The sequence below is a fragment of the Sphaerulina musiva genome (genome assembly GCF_000320565.1).
Source record: "Sphaerulina musiva SO2202 unplaced genomic scaffold SEPMUscaffold_5, whole genome shotgun sequence".
In the NCBI taxonomy this organism is placed as follows: Eukaryota; Fungi; Ascomycota; class Dothideomycetes; order Mycosphaerellales; family Mycosphaerellaceae; genus Sphaerulina; species Sphaerulina musiva.
The window spans coordinates 1,017,253-1,036,723 of NW_016017387.1; the positions used below are offsets into that span (position 1 = coordinate 1,017,253).

The following is a 19,471-nucleotide window of genomic DNA, read 5'->3' on the forward strand; positions in this document are numbered from 1 at the left end:
TCAGTGCACTCCATACCGCTCGGTTAGAGACAAGGTAAAGCCGCTATAACCATTTTCCCTAGAGTCTTCGACATCGAGTCTTTGACTCTATCTTTTGCTCGTTAACGCACTCGGTAATTCTGAACATTACTATATACCTGGCCGATCGTGAGAGAACAAGGTATCGGTGCCTCCTAGTAGATGTAGATAAAGTAGAATAGAACCACATGGATGGGTTCTACAGGTGACGTCGTAGTTCCCCAGGCTTGGCGCTATACTTGAGGACTGCGGCTCGATCAAACTTTACACATCGACATCTACCTACCTACCACGACACGGCGCACAATCAGCTGCGCACATTCCCGCAAACGCCCGTCGGTAAGTAGATCATAATCTCATTCGTACCAGTTTGACTATGGCGAAAAAGAAGAATGGCAGCCGTGGTGGTCGCCTGAGCATGTGGGACAGAATGGAGCAAATGCGCGCGAGCAATCTGGCGCAGGATACGGGCAACACACAAGACAACAAGAATGCACATGCCAACTACCACACCGCAGAACCAAGCGTCCCTCCGATCCAAGTCGACACCAGCTACAACCTTCCATACGGCCAAATCTCCGCGAACGTACATCAGGGAGCTCACGCCATGGCGTACAATCCATACGCCAACCAGGGCTACAATGCGCAGAATGCACAGTACGCCGCTCCACCAGGCTATGCTGGTCAGTATGCCGCTCCACCTGGATATGGCGGCCAGTACACTCAGCAAGCACAGCAATTCGAGACGCCACCTCAGATCCGAAATCCTTTCATGCCTCCACCCCCAGCTGCATCCACATACGCTGCGCACAACTCCAACTTCGACCCGGATCACGATGCGCAAATAGCACAGTGGCACGCCCAGTATGCGCCAGCTGAACAGCAATTTCGAGGAAAGAAGATGGGCAAAGACGAGCCTGTCGGCAATGCTAACCTGGCGCCCCTGGGTCAGCGAGGGTCAGGCGCTGCACCAACCGTGGCAGAGGCGGAAGAAAAAGATGACGGAAAGTTCACTGTCATACGGAAAGGCGGCGGCGAGCAATGGGAGGATAGGTCCCTGCTGGAGTGGGATCCAACAAAGTTCCGCATCATGGTTGGCAATCTGGCTGGTGAAGTCACCGATGACTCACTCGCGAAAGCATTTGCCAACTACGGAGTCTCCAAAGCCCGAGTGGTGCGCGACAAGAGAACAACCAAGTCGAAAGGGTTTGGCTTCGTGGAGTTTCAAGAAGGTGAGTTGGGCTTCAAGGCGGCTCGAGAGATGGTGGGCAAGTACATTGGCAGTCACCCCGTCACCATTCAGCGCAGCAAGACAGACGTGCGGCCTGCAGTTAGAAAGGACAAGCACAAGGGCAAAAATAACCGCAACAATGACAAGAAGAAGGACGAGAAGAAAAAGAAGAATGAGTACGACCCACTCAAGGCCCATACTGGGGGTGGGATTGAGAAGAAGCCAGCAAAGACTGCAACTGGTCTGAAGCTGCTCGGATGAGACGTCGACGATCTGTATGAATCGGGACACTGCGAAATTAGCGAGGCGTTTTTGGGGGGATGTCTGGGTGGTGTGTACATGTTCCCCCATAGAACTAAGGTGTGGGGGACAAGCGCGCTTCGATTCGCGCGCTGGGATGCATAGTCTGACCTACAGACCTACAGTGCTCATTGTATAGGTTCGCGGATTGCGATGATACCAGTTGCAGTAGCCAGGAGAGAAAATCAGATGAGTATGTTAGGCTGTTTTCACAAGTATGAGACCACACCGCTGACATGTCGTGACTGCGAAGCATGCGTTCTTTTTTGGTAAGTAAACGCGGTATCATTTGCGACTGATGTTATTGTAGGCACGACTCCCACCTTGACCTGTTTGTGCGCCGCAACTATGGTGTCGTGAATCGACGTGTTCTTCAGCGTGACTACATGTAGTCTGCACAAAACGCGTCCATCGAGGCCAGTGTGGTTGAGCCTCCAGGAAGTTATTGATATCGTATCGTTTCTAGCACATCCTCCTCATGATCTTACATTATGTACGCATACACATGATGGGGTATCTTCCGTTCGCCTAACAATGCTCTCGCCGCCAAAACTCCCTCTGTTATGCGCTGTCAAGCCTTTGCCAGAAACTTCTATCACGCTCTCACGTGCATATAGGTCTAGGCCTCTACGGCTAAGTCATCACTGCCATTGGTATCCATGTCATCTGACTCCAGCCTCAGCCAAGGATGCTCAAGTGCCTCTGCAGCTGTCATACGCTTAGCAGGATCCAGCTCCAGACAACCCACCATGAAATCAATGGCATCATGCTCATCATCTGTCAGCTGTGCAGCAGTCTCCTTTTTGCGTCGTCCGGTGCACCACATAATGATTTTCTCCCAGCTATGGCCATTCTCACTGATTGTGGGGATGTTGGTATGCAGGATTTGGCCGTGCAATAGCGCGTTCTCCTTCATCTTCTTTCGGCCGAAGATGGAGCACAGCTCGATGAATGCGTCTATGTCGTCTGCTGAGTGGAAGAAGGGAAAGCGCTTGGTCAGAAAAGTGAGGAGCACAATGCCCGCACTCCACACATCGATCACGCAAGTCTGCGCAGTGCATTTGAGGAGGACCTCCGGAGCACGAAAACCACGCGTTCCTGCTCGGTTTGCTCGTCTCGAGTGACGGTTGTCGTCTTTGGGGTATGAAAGCTTCGCTGCCGGTTGCCCGGCAGCTCGTGCTTGTGCGCGTGAGGTAGCATACACGGAATGCTCGACTTTGTGCTGGTGCTTGACAGCGTCCCACTCGCACGCGCATGGGAGATGGTCCGTTCCCTCCCGTTCTGCTAGCCCAAAGTCCACAAGCACACCGCGCTGCAGTGTTGGTGAGTACAGAAAGTTCGTCGGCTTGATATCCCGATGAATGATGGCGCACTCATGCACTGACTTGAGGGCGGTGAAGAGGCTGTGGAAGTAGATTCGCATGTCAGCAAAGCTCATGTCCCGATAGTAGTCCCGAAAATCCTTGTGTTGAAAGTACGGGAGGACAGCAATGACCTGATCTGTGTCTCGAAAGGCAGTGATCAGAGGGCAGACATTTTCCGAGTCTCTCAGGTCGTGCAACAGTTCCAGCTCGTTCAGGATGCGCTGTGGGGATGAGGTCACGTAGATCTTCTTGATAGCAACATATCGCGGCTTTTGTCGAGGAACAGAGGTTGATTTCGCCACTGTATGTCCCTGCCGATTCTCCTTGTCGGCGTCGTGGTCCCAGTCGTTCCGATATTCATCGTATAGTAAGTCCTCGGCCTTGTATACTGTGGAGAAGGTGCCTTCGCCAATGCGGTTGATGAGACGGTAGCGCTTGGTGATGTTCTTAAAGCTGGCCTCGAATCTCTCAATGTCATCTTGAACCACATCTTCCACGGGCTGTTGTTCCTCCTCGTCGTCGTCACTGATAGTAGCGCCGCTCTCTTCTAATGGACCTCTGCTCTCCTCCATGTTGTCTGTGGCGTCCTCGGTGGCCTCGTTGTCGTAGGTTTCCGCTTCCTGGTGGTGGTCTTGGTCTTGGTCTTGGTCTTGGTGGTGGAGGTGCCCGTGGTCTTGTCCAGAGTCATCATCATCATCATCATAAGGATCTTCGTGGACAGCGATAGGCTCCTGTGACCGCCTATGGGAGGTGGTCATGACTTCCTCGTCGCTTCGTCGCCTTTTCTCCTCCTGCTTCCCTAGGTACAGGTAGGGAGTTCTGACTGATCCGAGCAGCGTGATATATCAGGAGCGTTCGTGAGCAAGAATGGGCTTGCTCTCTTTCTCTCTCTGTCTCTCTGGCGTGGGCTCTTTCCGGGATGTGCAATAGTGCGCCCAAGTTCGTGAGCGAGTGAGGAAACGCGACCAGGTCAAAAATGCGGGGAGACGCGACGAGCCTGCCCGTGTTTTGATCCGACGTAAACAATGCAAAACATCACAGCAACCAACACCGACTCGCTCCCGGCACCTTTCTCACCACCTCATTCTCCCATTGAATTGGACACTCCATGACAGTCACTGTCCCGCCATGGCCGATTTTGTCATCAGCGACGCGCTGACGGCCTATTTGGACGATCCACACGCCATCCCCACGCCCGAGGCAGTATCAGACCTGGCCGAGTGCGAAAATGATCCCGATGCCTTCTCTCCCGCCCTCATCAACAGCGTGTTGAACGAGATCAGTGCGGCGGTGGGCGAGCACCCCGAGGCTATCCTCCAGCCAGCCCACCTGGACAGCCTGCAGTTCTTGCTCAAGTGCGCGCCCACCCTTTCTTCTCTCCAGCGTGCTCAGCTACAGTCAAACAAGAATCACGGCACTGACAGTGAGCTATTCGCTCTTTCCAGGCAGACATCCTATATACCGCCGCAATCGCTTGGCCGAGTCTTCGATCTGGTAATCAGTGGATTGGGCGCAGAGGCCGAAATTGTGCATCAGGAGGACCAGGAAGATCAGGAGGAAGGCGCGGAACCAGCACAGCACAAGCAGATTCTCGAGATCTTTGCCTTTCTGCTGCAATGGTGCGTGGCGGCAGTGGAAGCCAAGAGCGCAGAGAGGCCGGCCGGCCCAGTAAGAGGCAAGGCCGTTAAAGGCGCGAAGAGCAAAGCCGCGCAGAAAGATGGCAACTGGGATCCCTCGAACCAGCTGCAGACCGCGCTGGATACCATGGCAAAAGTCATGAAGTTGAAGCTGGCCAAGATCTTTGTGACGACGAGCGACCGCGACAATTTTATCGGCCTGTTCACGAGACCGACCTACCAGATTCTGGAGAGTGAGACGAGGGTGAAGAGTACGGCCATTCGTATGCACGCATTCAAAGTGCTTTGTGTGGCCATCAAACAGCATGGGCACGCATATGCTGCTCAGACTAGCATCATCCAGAACTTGACATACTTCGAGCACCTTTCAGAGCCCATGGCCGAGTTCTTAAACATCCTGGCCGAGCAATACGATTACCCGCAACTCGCAGAAGAGGTGCTGAAAGAGCTGTCGAGCAGAGAATTCAGCGAGAGTGACACCAAGGGGCCAAAGTCCGTCTCGACTTTTGTGGCGAGGCTTTCAGAGCTGGCTCCGCGAGTGGTGCAACGGCAGGTCACGTACGTGGCGAAACTGCTCGAGAGTAACAACTATACTCTTCGCTGTGCCATCATTGAAGTCTGTGGTAACCTGATCACTTCCCTCTCACGAATGGATGATAGTGAGCGGAAGGAGGAGCACAAGGGACAAATCAATGCTTTCTTCGAGGTCCTCGAGGAGCGCTTCCTTGATGTCAATCCATACTGCCGGTGCCGTGCAATTCAGGTCTACGTCAAACTGTGCGATCTGGAAACGAAATATCCAAAGCGTAGACAGAGAGTCGCCGAGCTGGCCACACAGAGCCTAGAGGACAAGTCATCGAATGTGAGAAAGAACGCGATCAAGCTGCTCGCCAAGCTACTTGGAACCCATCCTTTTGCAGTGCTTCATGGCGGTCAACTGAGCTATACCGAGTGGAGTGAGAGGCTGGAGACGGTGGATGCCGAGCTCGCAAGCCTCAAGTTGCCTGCAGAAACAGGACTTGGAGAGCGCGACCCGAACGAACAGACTGTAGACCAAAGCCTGCTCGACGATGTTACTAAGATTGATCAGACCGAGAAACCGCAAAGCGAGGAAGAGCTGGAGGCTGCGTTCCGCAAAGCTCAGGAAGAAGCTGCCACTGCCGAGGCCATGAACAAATTGCAGCTCACGAGACGGTACTATATCGAGGCGCTCAGGTTTATCGAGACACTGCATGAGGCTTCTCCGCATGTAGTGCACCTGCTGTCCTCCAAGAACAAGAGCGAAGTGGTGGAGGCCATGGACTTCTTCGTCACGGCAGATGCGTACAGACTAGAAACAGCCAAGCCTGGCATCCGACGGATGCTCAAGCTGATATGGACCAAGGGCAATAGCGATGAAGGCAAAGGTGTGCAGACTCATCTCATCGAGTGCTACAAGGGCCTCTTCTTCGCCGCGCCTGGTAACTTTAGTGCCAACGAAGCAGCAAACTATGTCGCGCGAAACATGCTGAGTCTAACATTTGGCTCAACACCGGCCGAGCTGACTAGTCTTGAGCAACTACTGGCCACTATGATGAAGGAAAAGGCGATCAATGAACTCGTTATTCAGAAGCTGTGGCAGGTGTACGGCGTACAGAAACGAGACATTTCGAAATCACAACGTCGCGGCGCAATCATCGTGCTGGGAATGCTAGCACTGGCTGATCCCGATATCGTTGTCCGTGAGATGGAGACTTGTCTGCGCATAGGACTTGGTGCCATTGGTCGTCGGGATCTTGTGCTCGCGCGCTATACTTGTGTCGCACTCATGCGCATGACCAACAACAAACCCACCAAAGGAACAGAAGGGAAGCCAAGTGTTCGTTTGCCAAATGACCACGCTGTGCTGATTCGTCTTGCCGATTTGCTTGCTATTGAAAGTGATAGCAAGGACTGGTACGGTCTGGCTGAGCAAGCCATTGGCGCCATTTATGCCCTTTCGAAACACCCAGATGTGCTCTGCTCAGAAGTCCTCCGAAGGAAGACGAAAGCTGTGTTTGCACCACGAAGGGTTGCGACGCCTCCAATCAAGCAGGAACCTGAGACCAAAGGGGATAACAGCCAAGTCGACGACGATGGCGACGTCGATATGAGCGAAGCACCGGAGGAGCAGCCCGAGCAGGACATGGAAGCGCAAGCGCAAGCAGAAACGCCTGCCCAAGAAAGCGAAAACAACCAGGCGTTGGCACTCTCGCAGCTGCTGTTCGCTGTTGGTCATATTGCGCTAAAGCAGATAGTTCATCTTGAGCTTTGCGAGCAGGACTTCAAGCGACGCAAAGCTGAAAAGGAGAAGATGAATCCCTCACCAGCAAAGAAGACACCAGGCAGCCGTGCGTCAGCCAGCAAGAAAGGTGAAGGGAAGACTAAAGAAGAGCAGGAAGCCGAGGACGAGCTTGATCTCATGGCCGGCACGAACGAAGATGACTTTGCGGACGCCATCGCTCACATTCGCGAGAAGGAACTGCTCTTCGGCGAGCAATCTTTACTCTCACGCTTCGGCCCCCTCGTGAAAGAGATATGCAGCAACAACACCTCATACCCCAATGCCGGGCTGCAATCGCATGCTGCGCTATGCATGGCAAAACTGATGTGCGTCAGCTCCGAGTACTGCGAAGCGAATCTGGGGCTGCTCATCACGATCTTGGAACGGTCTCCATCGTCAATCACAAGGAGCAATCTTGTCGTAGCTCTGGGAGATATGGCAGTCTGCTTCAATCACCTGATCGACGAGAACACCGACTTTTTGTACAGAAGGCTCTCGGATCCCGCTCTACAGGTCAAGCGGACGTGTCTCATGACTCTCACCTTTTTGATCTTGGCCGGACAGGTCAAGGTCAAGGGTCAGCTCGGGGAGATGGCGAAATGTGTCGAAGATGCGGATCAAGGCATTCGCGAACTCTCCAGAATGTTCTTCTCGGAACTCGCTGGCAAGGACAATGCCATATACAATCACTTCGTCGACATGTTCAGCCTACTATCTGCCGACCAAGAACTCGACGAAGACCGGTTCCGCAGAGTCATCAAGTTCTTAGCGGGCTTCATCGAAAAGGACAAGCATGCGAAGCAGCTCGCGAGCAAACTTGCGCCACGACTGCAACGCGCAGAAAATGAGAGGCAGTGGAACGATGTGGCCTTCGCGCTTGGGTTACTACCTCACAAGAACGAGGATATCACCAAGGTTGTGCAAGAAGGATGCAAGGTTGTCGAAGGTCAGGCATAGAATGCAGGTCCTCAAATGATCACGACTGAAATGGATCCGATGGATATCACGAGGCGTTTGCGGAGTATGACTATTGCTCAATGAAATCGGGCGGGCCTACGAGCTCTGGTGGGAGATATAGATGTTGATCATGATGCAGTCTCGCAATTTCGTAACAGAGTACCAACGTCGAGCCTGTCGGCTCGCACGCCCTTCTCTTTTCCTCTCTCGCACCAGGAACACGTTCAAGCACCATCATTCGTCGTCGTCGTCGCCGACTTCTCCGCCGCCGCTCTCCGCCGCTCAAACTCGATCAAGCTATCTACATTCAGAGCAAGCTGCTGCCCCATCCACGTCGCCCTCTGCGTATGATCCCGCACTGCATCATCTGTATTCGGATGCAACAGCGCCGACAACGGACCCCGATGAATCACCAACCACGGCACAAACGCTCCAAACTGCTGCGGCGAAAACAAATTCACCTCAAACATGGCTTTGGGATGCGGTCCCACAGGTCGATCAAACATGGGATAAATTCTCAATTCGGGAAATTCTCGTCGAATGCGTTCGTGTAGTGATCGCGCAAAAGAAGTTTCAAACGTCGACGTCGCGGTGTAGTAGATGTGGATGTCGAAGGCTCCTCTGCTGTCTTGAGCTAGGGGGTCGATGAAGGTTGTGTAGGATTGACTCAGAATGGGAGTTTGGGTGTTTTTGAGGGATTTTCCGTCGGGGTTGCGCTCGCTGGATGCCCTTCTCCTACCCCGTTTTTGGAGAGGGTTTGTTGGTTAGCTACTAGTTTGACTACTACTATATAGGGTATGTATGTGATTTGAGAGAGATCAATTGTTGTTGAGGTGGATGATGTGTGTGAGACTTGCGTTGATAGTGGTTCTTGATCTTTCCAGCCCTCGAGGGGGTCTGGGTAGTCGTATAGCATGGGGTCTGCCATGGGGTGATTTTTTTTTTCTTTTTTTGCTCTGGTGGTGTTTGTTTGTTCCGTCCGGTGCAGAGGAAAAGGAATTCTTGTGTCTCTGGATTATAGGCTGATGGATGTCCGACAGTTGGTCACCTTTTAGTACAAAGGTATATGTTCTGCTTAGATCTATATGCCGGTGGTCTCGGAAAGCTGGAAGTGCCTCGTCGCCACGGATGATTCCGGATTGCGCAAGGGACGGACTCGAGGAACTAATGTAACGCTTTATTGACTATGTCGATCGATGGGTTATGTGCATTGTCTCTTATATCAACTGGCCTCCATTGTCAACCGGATCAGCCTGATCGTGATCGTGATCGTGATCTCGTCCTGAATAAGTCATGGTTCATCAAGAGATGAAGCAATCAGTAGGGACATATACACGGCTACCCGAGGCTGTGGGTCTGGGGTGGGTGGGGCAGTCCTAGATGAATGTTTTCAAGAGCCCCGGGACAGCGAGGTTGTTCGTGCTACTTGAGCTTCTGGAGTACAGTCCTCAGCACGCTTTGGACACGGCTGCAGTGTTCCAACTCGGCGGGAGTTAGAAAAAGTACCTTACTGCTCTCGCTAGCCCGTAGAGCGTGGTCTCCAAGTGATTTGATGAAACTATAACCAGGTTTGATGTGATTTCGATGCTGGTCCCTAGATTCCAAAGCAATTATTAATCAAATCCTATCATATTCCCAGCTGCTCTCTAGGAACCACGCCTCGGCAGTCTGCAAAGTTGTCTGTTGAGCGGGCGGTCAAGTGTCTGCACAATACGACACAGACTTCCCTCCTCCGTGAGTTTTTGGTTGCTTCATCCAGGAGCAGGTCTTGGTCCCCATCAGAGGGTTCCTCATATCGCGGACCACGAGCAGGCGCCTGGCCAACCGCGCGGTCGATGTGATGGCTGATGAGGTGAGGTGGCTCGTCTGCAGCTCTCGAGCAACACTGCGGCAGAATTGGTTCACTACGGTGCATGTGGCATGAGAGACATTGTTGGTAACATAAATTGTGCGAGTCTTTCAACATATTGACTTGGGCTTGGCACACGTGCAAATGAGCCACTCAGCCATGTACAACGAGGAAACAGAAGGAACAAGACGCTGGCGGTCCTGTTGTAACCAGTTATCACCACCGAATCTCGCTCACCAACTCATTCTTCGCCTACCTCGCCTCACTGCCGATGCCCTGGGCTATACCACGTGCATTCGGGCACGCTTTGAAGCCGCACTCTCTGCCTGGCTGAGCAGGTGAGACTGCGAGAGACTCCTGGAGGTATGGATTGATGCCACCTCCCTGGTTGGGCAAGAGCTATAGACACATCGGCACAGATATCGAATGCGCAGTCCGGTCCATCTGAGACCGAGGCGGGGTCTTGTGCGAGTATACAAGACAGTCTCCTTGCTCGTGAGGTTGAAGAGCCAGGTTACGATTGGCAACCCGTACGGCCAGCATTCGGGGTACCTCCATCAAGCATCCATCGACCAGCCTGTGCTCGCTCGAAATTGCCAAATGCAGCTTCTCGACTCCTGGGAGGCGCATTCAAAGCTGCTGGGCCTGACCCAGAACGACAACGAGACATTATACGTTATATGCACGGCGATGAAGACAAAATGCTTGACAGGACGCATGCTTTGTTACCCAAGACTCGAGCAAATCACAGGTTGCCGCCGCATACTACCACGATACCTGCATGCTTAGTATTCTCAACCGCCGCATAGTGCTATAAGATCTCGGGAAATGCTGCAAGCAGCCTCTCTGGCATTGGAACGCTTGATATGGATTGTAAAATGTCACCAGGAGTGCTGTGGTGAGTAATTCTCATCAATGGAAGCGCCGGCAACGACTGTTTCCTTCAGCCCTGGACCTTGGTGTCATACCGAAGTGCGGATTCCACTCCGAGGCCACCGGGCTCAAGGTCTGCTCTGCTTTCTCAAGTCTAGTGAGAGACAGGACTTGAGGGTGGGAAAGTCAATGAGAGCAGAGCGTCTACAAGCAGTGAAATTATCCGGTTAGGCGCTATGGCGTTTACTACAGGTGGGTATACTCGTGAACTGCTGACCGTTGACGCACCTTTCACTGCAATGTCCCAAATAAGTTGCAAGACAACACGTGCTATATGCTGCCCCTGTCAACGCGGAGCATGGTTGACCTAGCCTGGATGTTGGCAGTTCGCAGTGTTCCTCCTTGTGGGGAACCTGGACTTGACGCAATTCATGCCAAGATCAGGAGAGCTACACGCTGTAAGCATACAGCAAGCTGAGCCATCGATTCAGTACATGTGTTGCACGATTGACAGCATCATGCACTTCGGCAAGTGTACAGTACATGTAGTAATGGGGTCCAACTGACAAGCGATTTGTACCTTTCGGACCCAGCAAGACTCATCCCACTCTTCCGTCTGTTCATCAACGTGAGCAACACTTTGGTCATCATCGAAAACAGCTACCGTGGCAGGGAATGTGGTACGAAAGGCGGAGTCCATCCATGGACACCCCGCATCGCAGCGTCTTCACAATTGGCATGTGCCAAACAAGTCGTGAAGGCCTAGCATCCTGTACAGCGAGTGACTATCTGGGTTCCCCGCAGATCGTACTCCGCTAACCCGCGATGGTTTCATATGAAAGAGCTGTCAAGGAAGTGTTGATGATCAGGTCGTTCACCTTTCACCACACCCTATCTGGACTACACCACTGACTACAGCATCATGGGCTACTACACCAAGCTACCAGACGACATCCGGGAGGTCGACGTGATCGTTGCTGGCGGCGGAACTGCAGGATGTGTGATTGCATCGAGACTCGCGGAGGCCGCGCCAGATCTCTCCATTCTCGTCATCGAGCAGGGCATTAACAATCTGAATGTCCCCGAAGTAATCTATCCAGCGCTCTTCCCTCGCAACATCAAGGAGGGCAGCAAGACCGCACTCTTCTGGCAGGTATGTGGGTCATTGACAGGTCACATATGGACTCGACACTCACAGCGTTACGTAGGGCAATGAGTCTCCACAACTTGCCAATCGATCGCCTGTCGTGCCGTCAGGAGGTACACTAGGTGGCGGGTGAGGGGATCACGTAGCATCGATTTGCAGTCTACATGTTGCTGACCATATCTCAGCTCGAGCATCAACTGGATGGTGTACACTCGAGCTCAGCGATCGGATTTCGACAGCTGGAATACGCCAGGCTGGACTGCCGATGATCTCTTCCCGTTTTTGAAGAAGTTTGAGACCTATCATGGCAAGGGGGAAGCGGTACACCACGGATTCGATGGCCCTATCAACATCTCCAAAGGCACCTTCACAGCGAAACGAGCTGAGAATGACTTCATCGATGCTGCCGCAAAGCTTGGCTATCGCGAGCTGAAGGATCTGCAGAATCTGGATGCCAACGACGGCGTGGAACGCTGGCTAAGATACGTTGGGCCCGATGGACTTCGCCAGGATGCTGCACACCGATACCTGCATCCCAAAGTCCAGAGTGGTGGTTACCCAAACCTTCATGTACTCACAGAGACACGAGTAAGGTGCTTCAATGCCACTCCCTAGTCTGCGTGACTGACAAGTTGGCAGGTGGTCAAGGTGCTAATCGAAGGCGGTCGAGCTGTCGGAGTCGAATACCAGCCGAATCCCAAATTCAGTAGCGATGACACGAAGCGCAAGATCCGCGCATTGAAGCTTGTCTGTCTCTCTGCTGGCGCCAATGCAACGCCTCTCATTCTTGAGCGCTCCGGTGTGGGAGACCCCGACGTTCTGAGAAAGGCCGGGGTTCAGCTCGTACAACCGTTACGCGGCGTTGGCAACGAGTACCAGGACCACCATCTTTCGCTGTGGGCGTACCGCACCGACTTGGGCCCACGCGAGGCTATCAACGGGTAGGTTTGACCTCGGGGATAGGTACTCGAGCCACACTGACTCCATCTCAGCTTCAATGACGGGCGATTCGACCTTCACCAAGCGATCCGTAACAAAGATGAGCTCCTGGGCTGGAACAGCATGGATGCATCTGGGAAGTTCAGGCCCACAGATGCTGATCTTCAGAAGCTTACTCCAGCTTTCCAAAGGGCATGGGACAAGGATTTCCGGAATGCGCCTGACCGGCCGCTCATGATCATCGCTTTGTACAACAGTTTCTTTGGAGAGTACTCAACTCTGCCAGATAGTGCCGAGTATGTCTCCATGGCTTGCTGGACTGCATACCCATACTCGAGAGGGTCAATCCATATCACCGGACCTGAACTCTCGGACCCAATCGACTTTGACGTAGGCTACTTGAAGGACGCCGACGACATTGACGTGCAAAAGCACATCTGGTCGTACAAGTTGCAGCGTGAGATGTTCCGACGCATGAGGTAAGTCGCGAAGTGACATCCAGATGTTTCGATGCTGACATCTATTCCACAAAGTCTCTATCGAGGTGAAGAGGCTGGCAGTCACCCGCCTTTCCCCAAGAGCTCAAAGGCTGCTATCGTGGAGTTTGCAGACGGTCCAATACCAGACAACACGCCCCCGATCGAGTACACGAAAGAGGATGACAAGGTCATTGAGCAGTATGTGGAGTCTGTTTGTGTACCTGAGAAGCTTGGTGCTGACAATGTGTTTAAAGGAAAGTGAGAGAGACCGTTTCCACAACCTGGCACAGTCTGGGCACTTGTAAGATGGTATGTTATGGAATGCTTTGATGGGCTATGCGTGTGCCACTACTAATTTCAGACACAGGCACCGAAGGAGCAAGGCGGTGTCGTGGACAGCACACTTTCAGTATACGGTATCAAGGGCCTGAAGCTTGCCGACCTGTCAGTGCCGCCAGAGAATGTTGGCGCCAACACCAACAATACGGCGCTCATGATTGGAGAAAAAGCTGCCGACATCTTCATTCACGAGCTCGGCTTGAAGGCAAGACTATAAATGGCAATGGCAAATATGACTGTGGACTCTTATGAACTATATCACGGCTGGGCTCTGTAAGTGATGCAGCTTCTTTTAGAAGTCTAAATGCGCTCATTCTCAATCTTGTTGTACCCCATTACCACCTGGTGTCCGTCTGCTCTGCGATCCAAGGCCTCAATCAGACTTTCAGATAACCATTCGCTGAAACACTTGATGTAACAACCATCACATACTCACAGACACTTTTCACGACATCATCCTTGCGATCTCCCCATCTTTAGAGTTAAGTTCTTGGCTTAAGCAACCTTCAACTTCATCTCTCGAAATAACAAGAGTGGGATGGTGCACCCAAATCATTGCCAGAAGTTAGAAGAAGAAGAAATAAGCCAAAATCAAATGAAAAAGCCTCAATGGACAAAGTGCTTGCAACGTGCATAGGGCAGTGTGACACGGCAGCCCCATCGATACACATTTAATTCCACTCCGCTCCCATTTCCTCCTCTAATTCAACGCAATTTTACCCATTTATCGATTTCCCTCCTCCATCATTCCCTCTCCTCATCGAGCTTCATCACTACCATCAATCAAGCAAACAATCCACTACGATCGTCCTCCTGCGACCAACTCCTCCAAACCGCATTTGTGTGCGTCATCATCATCATACACACATAGACACACAGACACAGTAGTTCACCAACAAACCAACCAACCAACCAAAGAACAAACAACCGCAACAATGCGCTTCTCCATCCTCAGCACCACCCTCCTCTTCACCACAATGGCCTCTTGCTGCCCCAACGTCGATGCCCAAAGGAAAAATTCCACGTACCCGATTGCTCCGGGAGCGAACCTCAATGGCACTAGCAGTAATGCCACACACAGCAATGGAAATGGAAATGGAAATGGAAATGGAAATGGAAATGGGGCAGAGATTACTCCTGCGACTTCTGGTGCTTCTTTGGCGATGGAGAAGAATCTTTTGGGCATGTTGACGACGACGACGGGGGCGATGGGGATGGTTGTTTGGGCTGTGTTGTAAGATTTTACCTTGCTCTCTCTCTCTTTCTCTCTCTCTCTGCGCCAGGAGGGTGAGGAGGTGTTGGAGCATGTGGAGTGGGGGGGGGGGGGGATGAGTTTCATTCGTGGAGGTGATGAGGCAAAATGATATGTCTGTCTATCTGGGTATAGACAAATGGGGGGTTGTCGAAGGTGGATGGAATTTCCTTGGTTATGGTTCATATTGAAGGTGGAAAATTTCTTCTTTTCGTCTTTTTTTCTTTTGTATGTATGTATGATTGATAATTCTATTTTTTCCCCTAAGGATTGGAGGTACTGTTGATCACAGACGGATGGTATTCACCATCAAAGAGTGAGAGATCAATCGATTTTGGAAGACACGACGGCGAAGAACTCCCCCTGTTGCTGACATGTTGCTGACATGTTCCCCAGCTGCATGAACCGGTGGAGAGCCGACAATGATTATGTTGATGAGCAGTCAATCCTTGGAAACGCGGTGGACGAAACATCAACAGCAAACTCAAGCAAACTCAATGCCTGCAAATGACGGTGCCAAGCTGGGGGGGACATCCTGGGGTTCCGTTGGTATACATCTGACATGTACCTCGATTCCAACAACATCACCCGGATACACTTCTTGCTGCATCGGACTTCTATCGGCGTGCTGTGGAGGGTTTGGAACGGGTATGAACTCTTTTTTTTTTCACCTCTCATTGCAGCGAAAGTAGCATGGTAATAACACCCAACCCTAGTCTTAATATCATGGCTGGTATTGTTGCACGACTCTTGGCATTCTCCCAAGCTCCGTTGGTTGCTCAGGTAAAGAAGGCTACTGGACATATTCGGGCGGTCGGGACTTGATCCAGCTGATACGGAAGTGTAGAACGCTTCTAATACTCACGATCTTGCTCCAGCTAGGACAACTGCCACAAGTTCCAGTGGTTCCGAAGCTTCCGCAGCTTCACAGAGCCCTCAAGAATGCAATTCGGATCGGTATGATCCATATGTCTGTGAGTGCCTAGGTCATAATGGCTGTTGGTTTCCCTCAGAGGTGCACGAAGGCCCGCCGTACTCACATGATGAGCCGTGGCCGGAGAGGTCCATCACCTGTAATATTCCTGCAGGCAATGATCCCAAGGGCAATGATGCTCCCGCCATCATCAAGGCATTTCACGACTGTCGAGAGAACGGCCACATTATCTTCGAGAATGCGACTTACTACATTGGTACCAAAATGAACACGACGGGACTCAAGGACGTTACCGTAGAGCTCCGAGGCACCATGCTCTGGAACACAGACATTCCATATTGGCTCGCAAACTCCATGCCCATCGGCTTCCAAAACCAAACCGCAGCCTGGCATCTCGGCGGCGAGAACCTCCACTTCTACGGCAACGGACATGGAACTCTCCACGGCAACGGCCAAGTCTGGTACGACTATAACAAAGGCGAAAGCAACCTCCACGGCCGACCGCATTCCATCCTCATCACCAACACCAAAAACGCCGTCATCGAAGGCCTCAACTTCCTCCAACCCCAAATGTGGGCCATGACAGTCGCCCGCTCCGAAAAAGTTCTCCTCCAAGACATTTACGTCAACGCCACCAGCGCCGACGGCAATCGCAATTTCCGCTCCAACGTCAACACCGACGGCGTCGATACCGTGTACACCAACAACATCACATTTCTCCGCTGGACAATCGACAACGGCGACGATAGCATCAGCATGAAACAAAATTCCACAAATATTTATATTTCCAATTGCACGTTTTACAACGGTCAAGCTCTCGCCATGGGTAGCATCGGACAATATCCGGGCCAGATTGAAGTCATTGAAAATGTCACGGCGACGGATATTCGATGTGTGAATACCGGGTATGCGGGAAGAGTCAAGTCGTGGACGGGGAAGAATAAGGGTTTCCCTCCGAATGGAGGCGGGGCCGGGAAGGGTTGGGCGAGGAATATTACGTTTATGAATTTTACGCTCGAGGATGTTAATCTTGCGTGGGCGATTTCGCAATGTACTTCTTATAATCGTGCGAGAGGGGATTGTAATTCTTCTGATTTTCAGGTATGTTTTTTTCCTCTCTTTTTTACCCTCGTCAGCTCAAGCCGCCGCTAGCATCCTTTCCCCTTTTCTTATATTTCCCCCAAAACAAACCAAAAAAAAAAGAAAAACAAAAGACAAAATCACTAACATCTCCCCACCGATCTCCTCCCTACACTGGGGCCGCACCCATGGAACCCTCAAAGGCGACCGCATCGCCACGCTCCAATGTTCCGCCTCAGCACCCTGCAGCAACATCCATCTCTTCGACAACGACCTCTACGCTCTCGATCAACATCTCAAACCCGCAGACTCGTACTTGTGCGAACAAGTCGTGAATCCTACGGGATTCAATTGTACCGGTCCGTGTGCGGGGCAATGTCCTCATTGAATTACCTATTCTTCTATCATTTTGTGGAGGTTTCTGACGTTTGGAGTTTGGTTTTTTTTTATGGAGGAACAGCGATGCGGCAGAGAAATGGTGCGTTGGGGGGGATGGTTTCGATGGGGTTTTTGGTGGCGGGGTTTGGTGGGTGTTCTGGTTTGGGAGTGGTGCTGCTTCTTAGTGTGGTGGTACAAATGTTGGTGTAAAAAAGAAAGAAATCTCCTGTCTCCACTGACGAAGAAGGGACTCGAGGGGAATTTAAGCGGGTGAAAAAGCATGCCGAGAGCAAAGAAGTTGGCGTGGATACGTCTTCTTTTTTCTTTGCTATCAGGCTGTGTGGGTTGGGGGTGGGGAGTAGGTGGAACAAAAGTTAAAAGAAGAAGAAAAAGAAAAAGAAAAAGAAAAAGAATATCATGAAACTTGAAAATATGCGCTGCGTTGCATCCGTCCAAAAAAAAGTCCAGTTTCTATCCTGCACCTAAGACACATGTATCAATCCCCCACCTTGAACCAGTAAACTCCGCTGAAAATCCTCTCCGCAATCAATTCGCAACAGCAACCGGCTTCGTCGCCGCCGCCGCCGTCGACTTGGGCTGGGTAAAAGTTTCCGGCCAAAGAAACGCTCGCTCTTCCACACTGGGGGTCATAGCCTTGAACGTCGGCACAGCATGTTTGGAAGACATTTTCCTCCACAAATTGGCTCGTGGGTTGAATTTGACGGGCAGACCTTCACCTTTTGTCTTGGCTTGGTCGAGTTTGGCAATTTTGGTCACTTCGCGCTGGATGTCGGCGAAGCTGTCGTAGGGAATGTGTTCGATGTTATTCTTGATGCAGTGCTCCTCGAGTGCGAGGCCTCGGCGGGCGAAGAGGACGTCGGATTGGCCGGCTGCGGCGAGATCGGATATGCCGTCTCCGATGAAGACAATCTGTACGAGGGTATGTCAATTTTTTTGTGTGGAAGCTGCTATGAGGGTCCGATCATATATGCATACCATGGGGATTGTGCCATCGTCACTTTCAAGCTTGGCTCGTGTCTTGTATTCATCAATGGACAAAGCCTTGTCGTGGCCCAAGGTCGTCTCATGTCTCCAGATGGGCTTCCATTGATGACCTTCAGCATCGATCTCTGCCTCATTGGCCACAATATCGATACCGCTGCTCTGCTCCTCTCCGAGGAAGTGGTCGAGTACTCTCCGCAGCACAGGTTTGAGTCCAGCAGAAATGACATTGAAGGGGATGTTGTTGTTATTGCAGAACTGGTGGAATGACTTGAAGCCGGGATCTACGACCAGATCCTTTTCGAGAGCCTTGAAGCCGTCGTCGAAGGGAACATCAAGCGATCCCCACATCTCCTCCGAGACGTCTCTGAAGCTGCGTTCGCCACTCTTGATTTGCTCTTCGAGTTCAGCTCGCCTTTCCGTGCCACAGCCATACGCATGGAAGAGAATATGTCCCGTGTCTTGCATGAAAATCGTCCCGTCGAAATCTGCGTGTGTCAGAGTAGGATACTGGTGGACGAGCTGCACAGACTACGCACCAGAGAAACATATAATCTTTCTCGCTGTGCCCATGTTGGACACATCCAGCGACTGCTCACCCGTGAGCTCCTCAGCCCGCTCATTCGGCGGCGTCAATGCTGCGGGTGCCATATTAGTGTGAAAATCAGCGGGAAAATGAGGCCGAAATGGGGAGGGAAAAGGTGGATGTAGTAGGAGGTAAGAGAATGGGTGTGGAAAGAGGATGTGAGTCTATACTAGGAGGTAAGGCGAGGTCCGGCAGAAGGGGCCTCGTGGAGCTGGACTGGGACAGGCCAAAAGCGTGTGGACGATCCAGCACTTGCACTCCGCTAGAAGCCACGGTGGCCCAGAGCGGGAATTATGTGACTTGCCACCGGCGGGAGTCCGCCAGCAGCAGCAACAACAGCAGCAGTGGTCGGAGTGAGGTGGCGTGGTTGAGATGTTGCTGTCTTCTGTGCATGAAGCTAGCCTGGGAGCGGTGTAGCGGAGCGGGAGGGTCTCCTGTCCGCGCAGTCGAGAGCCATCCGCGTTGCCTCTCAACGCTTTCACATGCACACATGCACACACACATGCTGCACAGAACAGCTCAAATCTCGCAACTACCGAGATCTCGATGGCCCCGGACATTGACTTTGTAGCTGCCAAGTGGATCGCTCTGAAACTACACGAGAGACGCCAGCCTCGTGGGCTTATCTGTGGTCCTCGTGGGTATAGGAGAAAGGGCTACACCGCCGCCTTTCGGGGTTTCCGAGCGGAGCTTCTTCTGTCAGGTACTGTAGCCTTCACCGGTGGCAGCGCTGCATCCTCGGGTAGTCGGTCTTGTGGCAGCAAAGAGGAGAGCTGCTTTGGCAGCGGTGGTGGACAGTGACGA

The 19,471-nt window shown here is 52.1% G+C and overlaps 8 protein-coding genes across 8 annotated transcripts; 5 read left to right on the forward strand and 3 right to left on the reverse strand.

Moving 5' to 3' along the window:
• Positions 1-319: 319 nt before the first annotated feature.
• SEPMUDRAFT_125802 (kinase-like protein) lies at positions 320-3,737 on the reverse strand. The gene is made up of 3 exons (XM_016902013.1): positions 1,803-3,737; positions 537-1,742; positions 320-357 (listed from the first exon to the last, which is right to left on the reverse strand). The coding sequence occupies exon 1, from the start codon at positions 3,669-3,671 to the stop codon at positions 2,169-2,171; it is 1,503 nt and encodes a 500-aa protein (XP_016760793.1). The 5' UTR covers positions 3,672-3,737; the 3' UTR covers positions 320-357; positions 537-1,742; positions 1,803-2,168.
• On the forward strand, positions 701-1,393 carry SEPMUDRAFT_15246 (uncharacterized protein; the record flags this gene model as incomplete). Its single annotated transcript, XM_016907457.1, has 1 exon — positions 701-1,393. A coding segment is annotated over one exon (693 nt), but the record flags the coding sequence as incomplete, so codon positions are not given.
• A 267-nt stretch (positions 3,738-4,004) lies between the features above and the next one.
• On the forward strand, positions 4,005-9,080 carry SEPMUDRAFT_149277 (condensin). The gene is made up of 3 exons (XM_016905455.1): positions 4,005-4,268; positions 4,359-8,529; positions 8,667-9,080. Exons 1-2 carry the CDS (start codon positions 4,042-4,044, stop codon positions 7,807-7,809), a joined length of 3,678 nt encoding a protein of 1,225 aa, XP_016760795.1. The 5' UTR covers positions 4,005-4,041; the 3' UTR covers positions 7,810-8,529; positions 8,667-9,080.
• On the reverse strand, positions 8,034-8,737 carry SEPMUDRAFT_43924 (uncharacterized protein; the record flags this gene model as incomplete). The annotated part of the gene is made up of 2 exons (XM_016908907.1): positions 8,034-8,525; positions 8,663-8,737. The coding sequence occupies 2 exons, from the start codon at positions 8,735-8,737 to the stop codon at positions 8,034-8,036; spliced, it is 567 nt and encodes a 188-aa protein (XP_016760796.1).
• A 1,735-nt stretch (positions 9,081-10,815) lies between the features above and the next one.
• Positions 10,816-13,652, forward strand: SEPMUDRAFT_65955 (alcohol dehydrogenase; the record flags this gene model as incomplete). The annotated part of the gene is made up of 8 exons (XM_016909736.1): positions 10,816-11,684; positions 11,740-11,807; positions 11,864-12,266; positions 12,318-12,619; positions 12,671-13,096; positions 13,151-13,294; positions 13,351-13,405; positions 13,464-13,652. Exons 1-8 carry the CDS (start codon positions 11,454-11,456, stop codon positions 13,650-13,652), a joined length of 1,818 nt encoding a protein of 605 aa, XP_016760797.1. The 5' UTR covers positions 10,816-11,453.
• A 718-nt stretch (positions 13,653-14,370) lies between these two features.
• Positions 14,371-15,198, forward strand: SEPMUDRAFT_117241 (uncharacterized protein; the record flags this gene model as incomplete). Its single annotated transcript, XM_016901320.1, has 2 exons — positions 14,371-14,669; positions 15,084-15,198. 2 exons carry the CDS (start codon positions 14,371-14,373, stop codon positions 15,196-15,198), a joined length of 414 nt encoding a protein of 137 aa, XP_016760798.1.
• A 204-nt stretch (positions 15,199-15,402) lies between these two features.
• Positions 15,403-17,506, forward strand: SEPMUDRAFT_149278 (glycoside hydrolase family 28 protein). The gene is made up of 3 exons (XM_016905456.1): positions 15,403-15,470; positions 15,535-16,722; positions 16,862-17,506. The coding sequence occupies exons 1-3, from the start codon at positions 15,414-15,416 to the stop codon at positions 17,087-17,089; spliced, it is 1,473 nt and encodes a 490-aa protein (XP_016760799.1). The 5' UTR covers positions 15,403-15,413; the 3' UTR covers positions 17,090-17,506.
• Positions 17,507-17,527: 21 nt separating this feature from the next.
• On the reverse strand, positions 17,528-18,847 carry SEPMUDRAFT_149279 (uncharacterized protein). Its single transcript, XM_016905457.1, has 3 exons — positions 18,621-18,847; positions 18,076-18,569; positions 17,528-18,009 (listed from the first exon to the last, which is right to left on the reverse strand). Exons 1-3 carry the CDS (start codon positions 18,730-18,732, stop codon positions 17,626-17,628), a joined length of 990 nt encoding a protein of 329 aa, XP_016760800.1. The 5' UTR covers positions 18,733-18,847; the 3' UTR covers positions 17,528-17,625.
• Between the last annotated feature and the right edge of the window lie 624 nt (positions 18,848-19,471).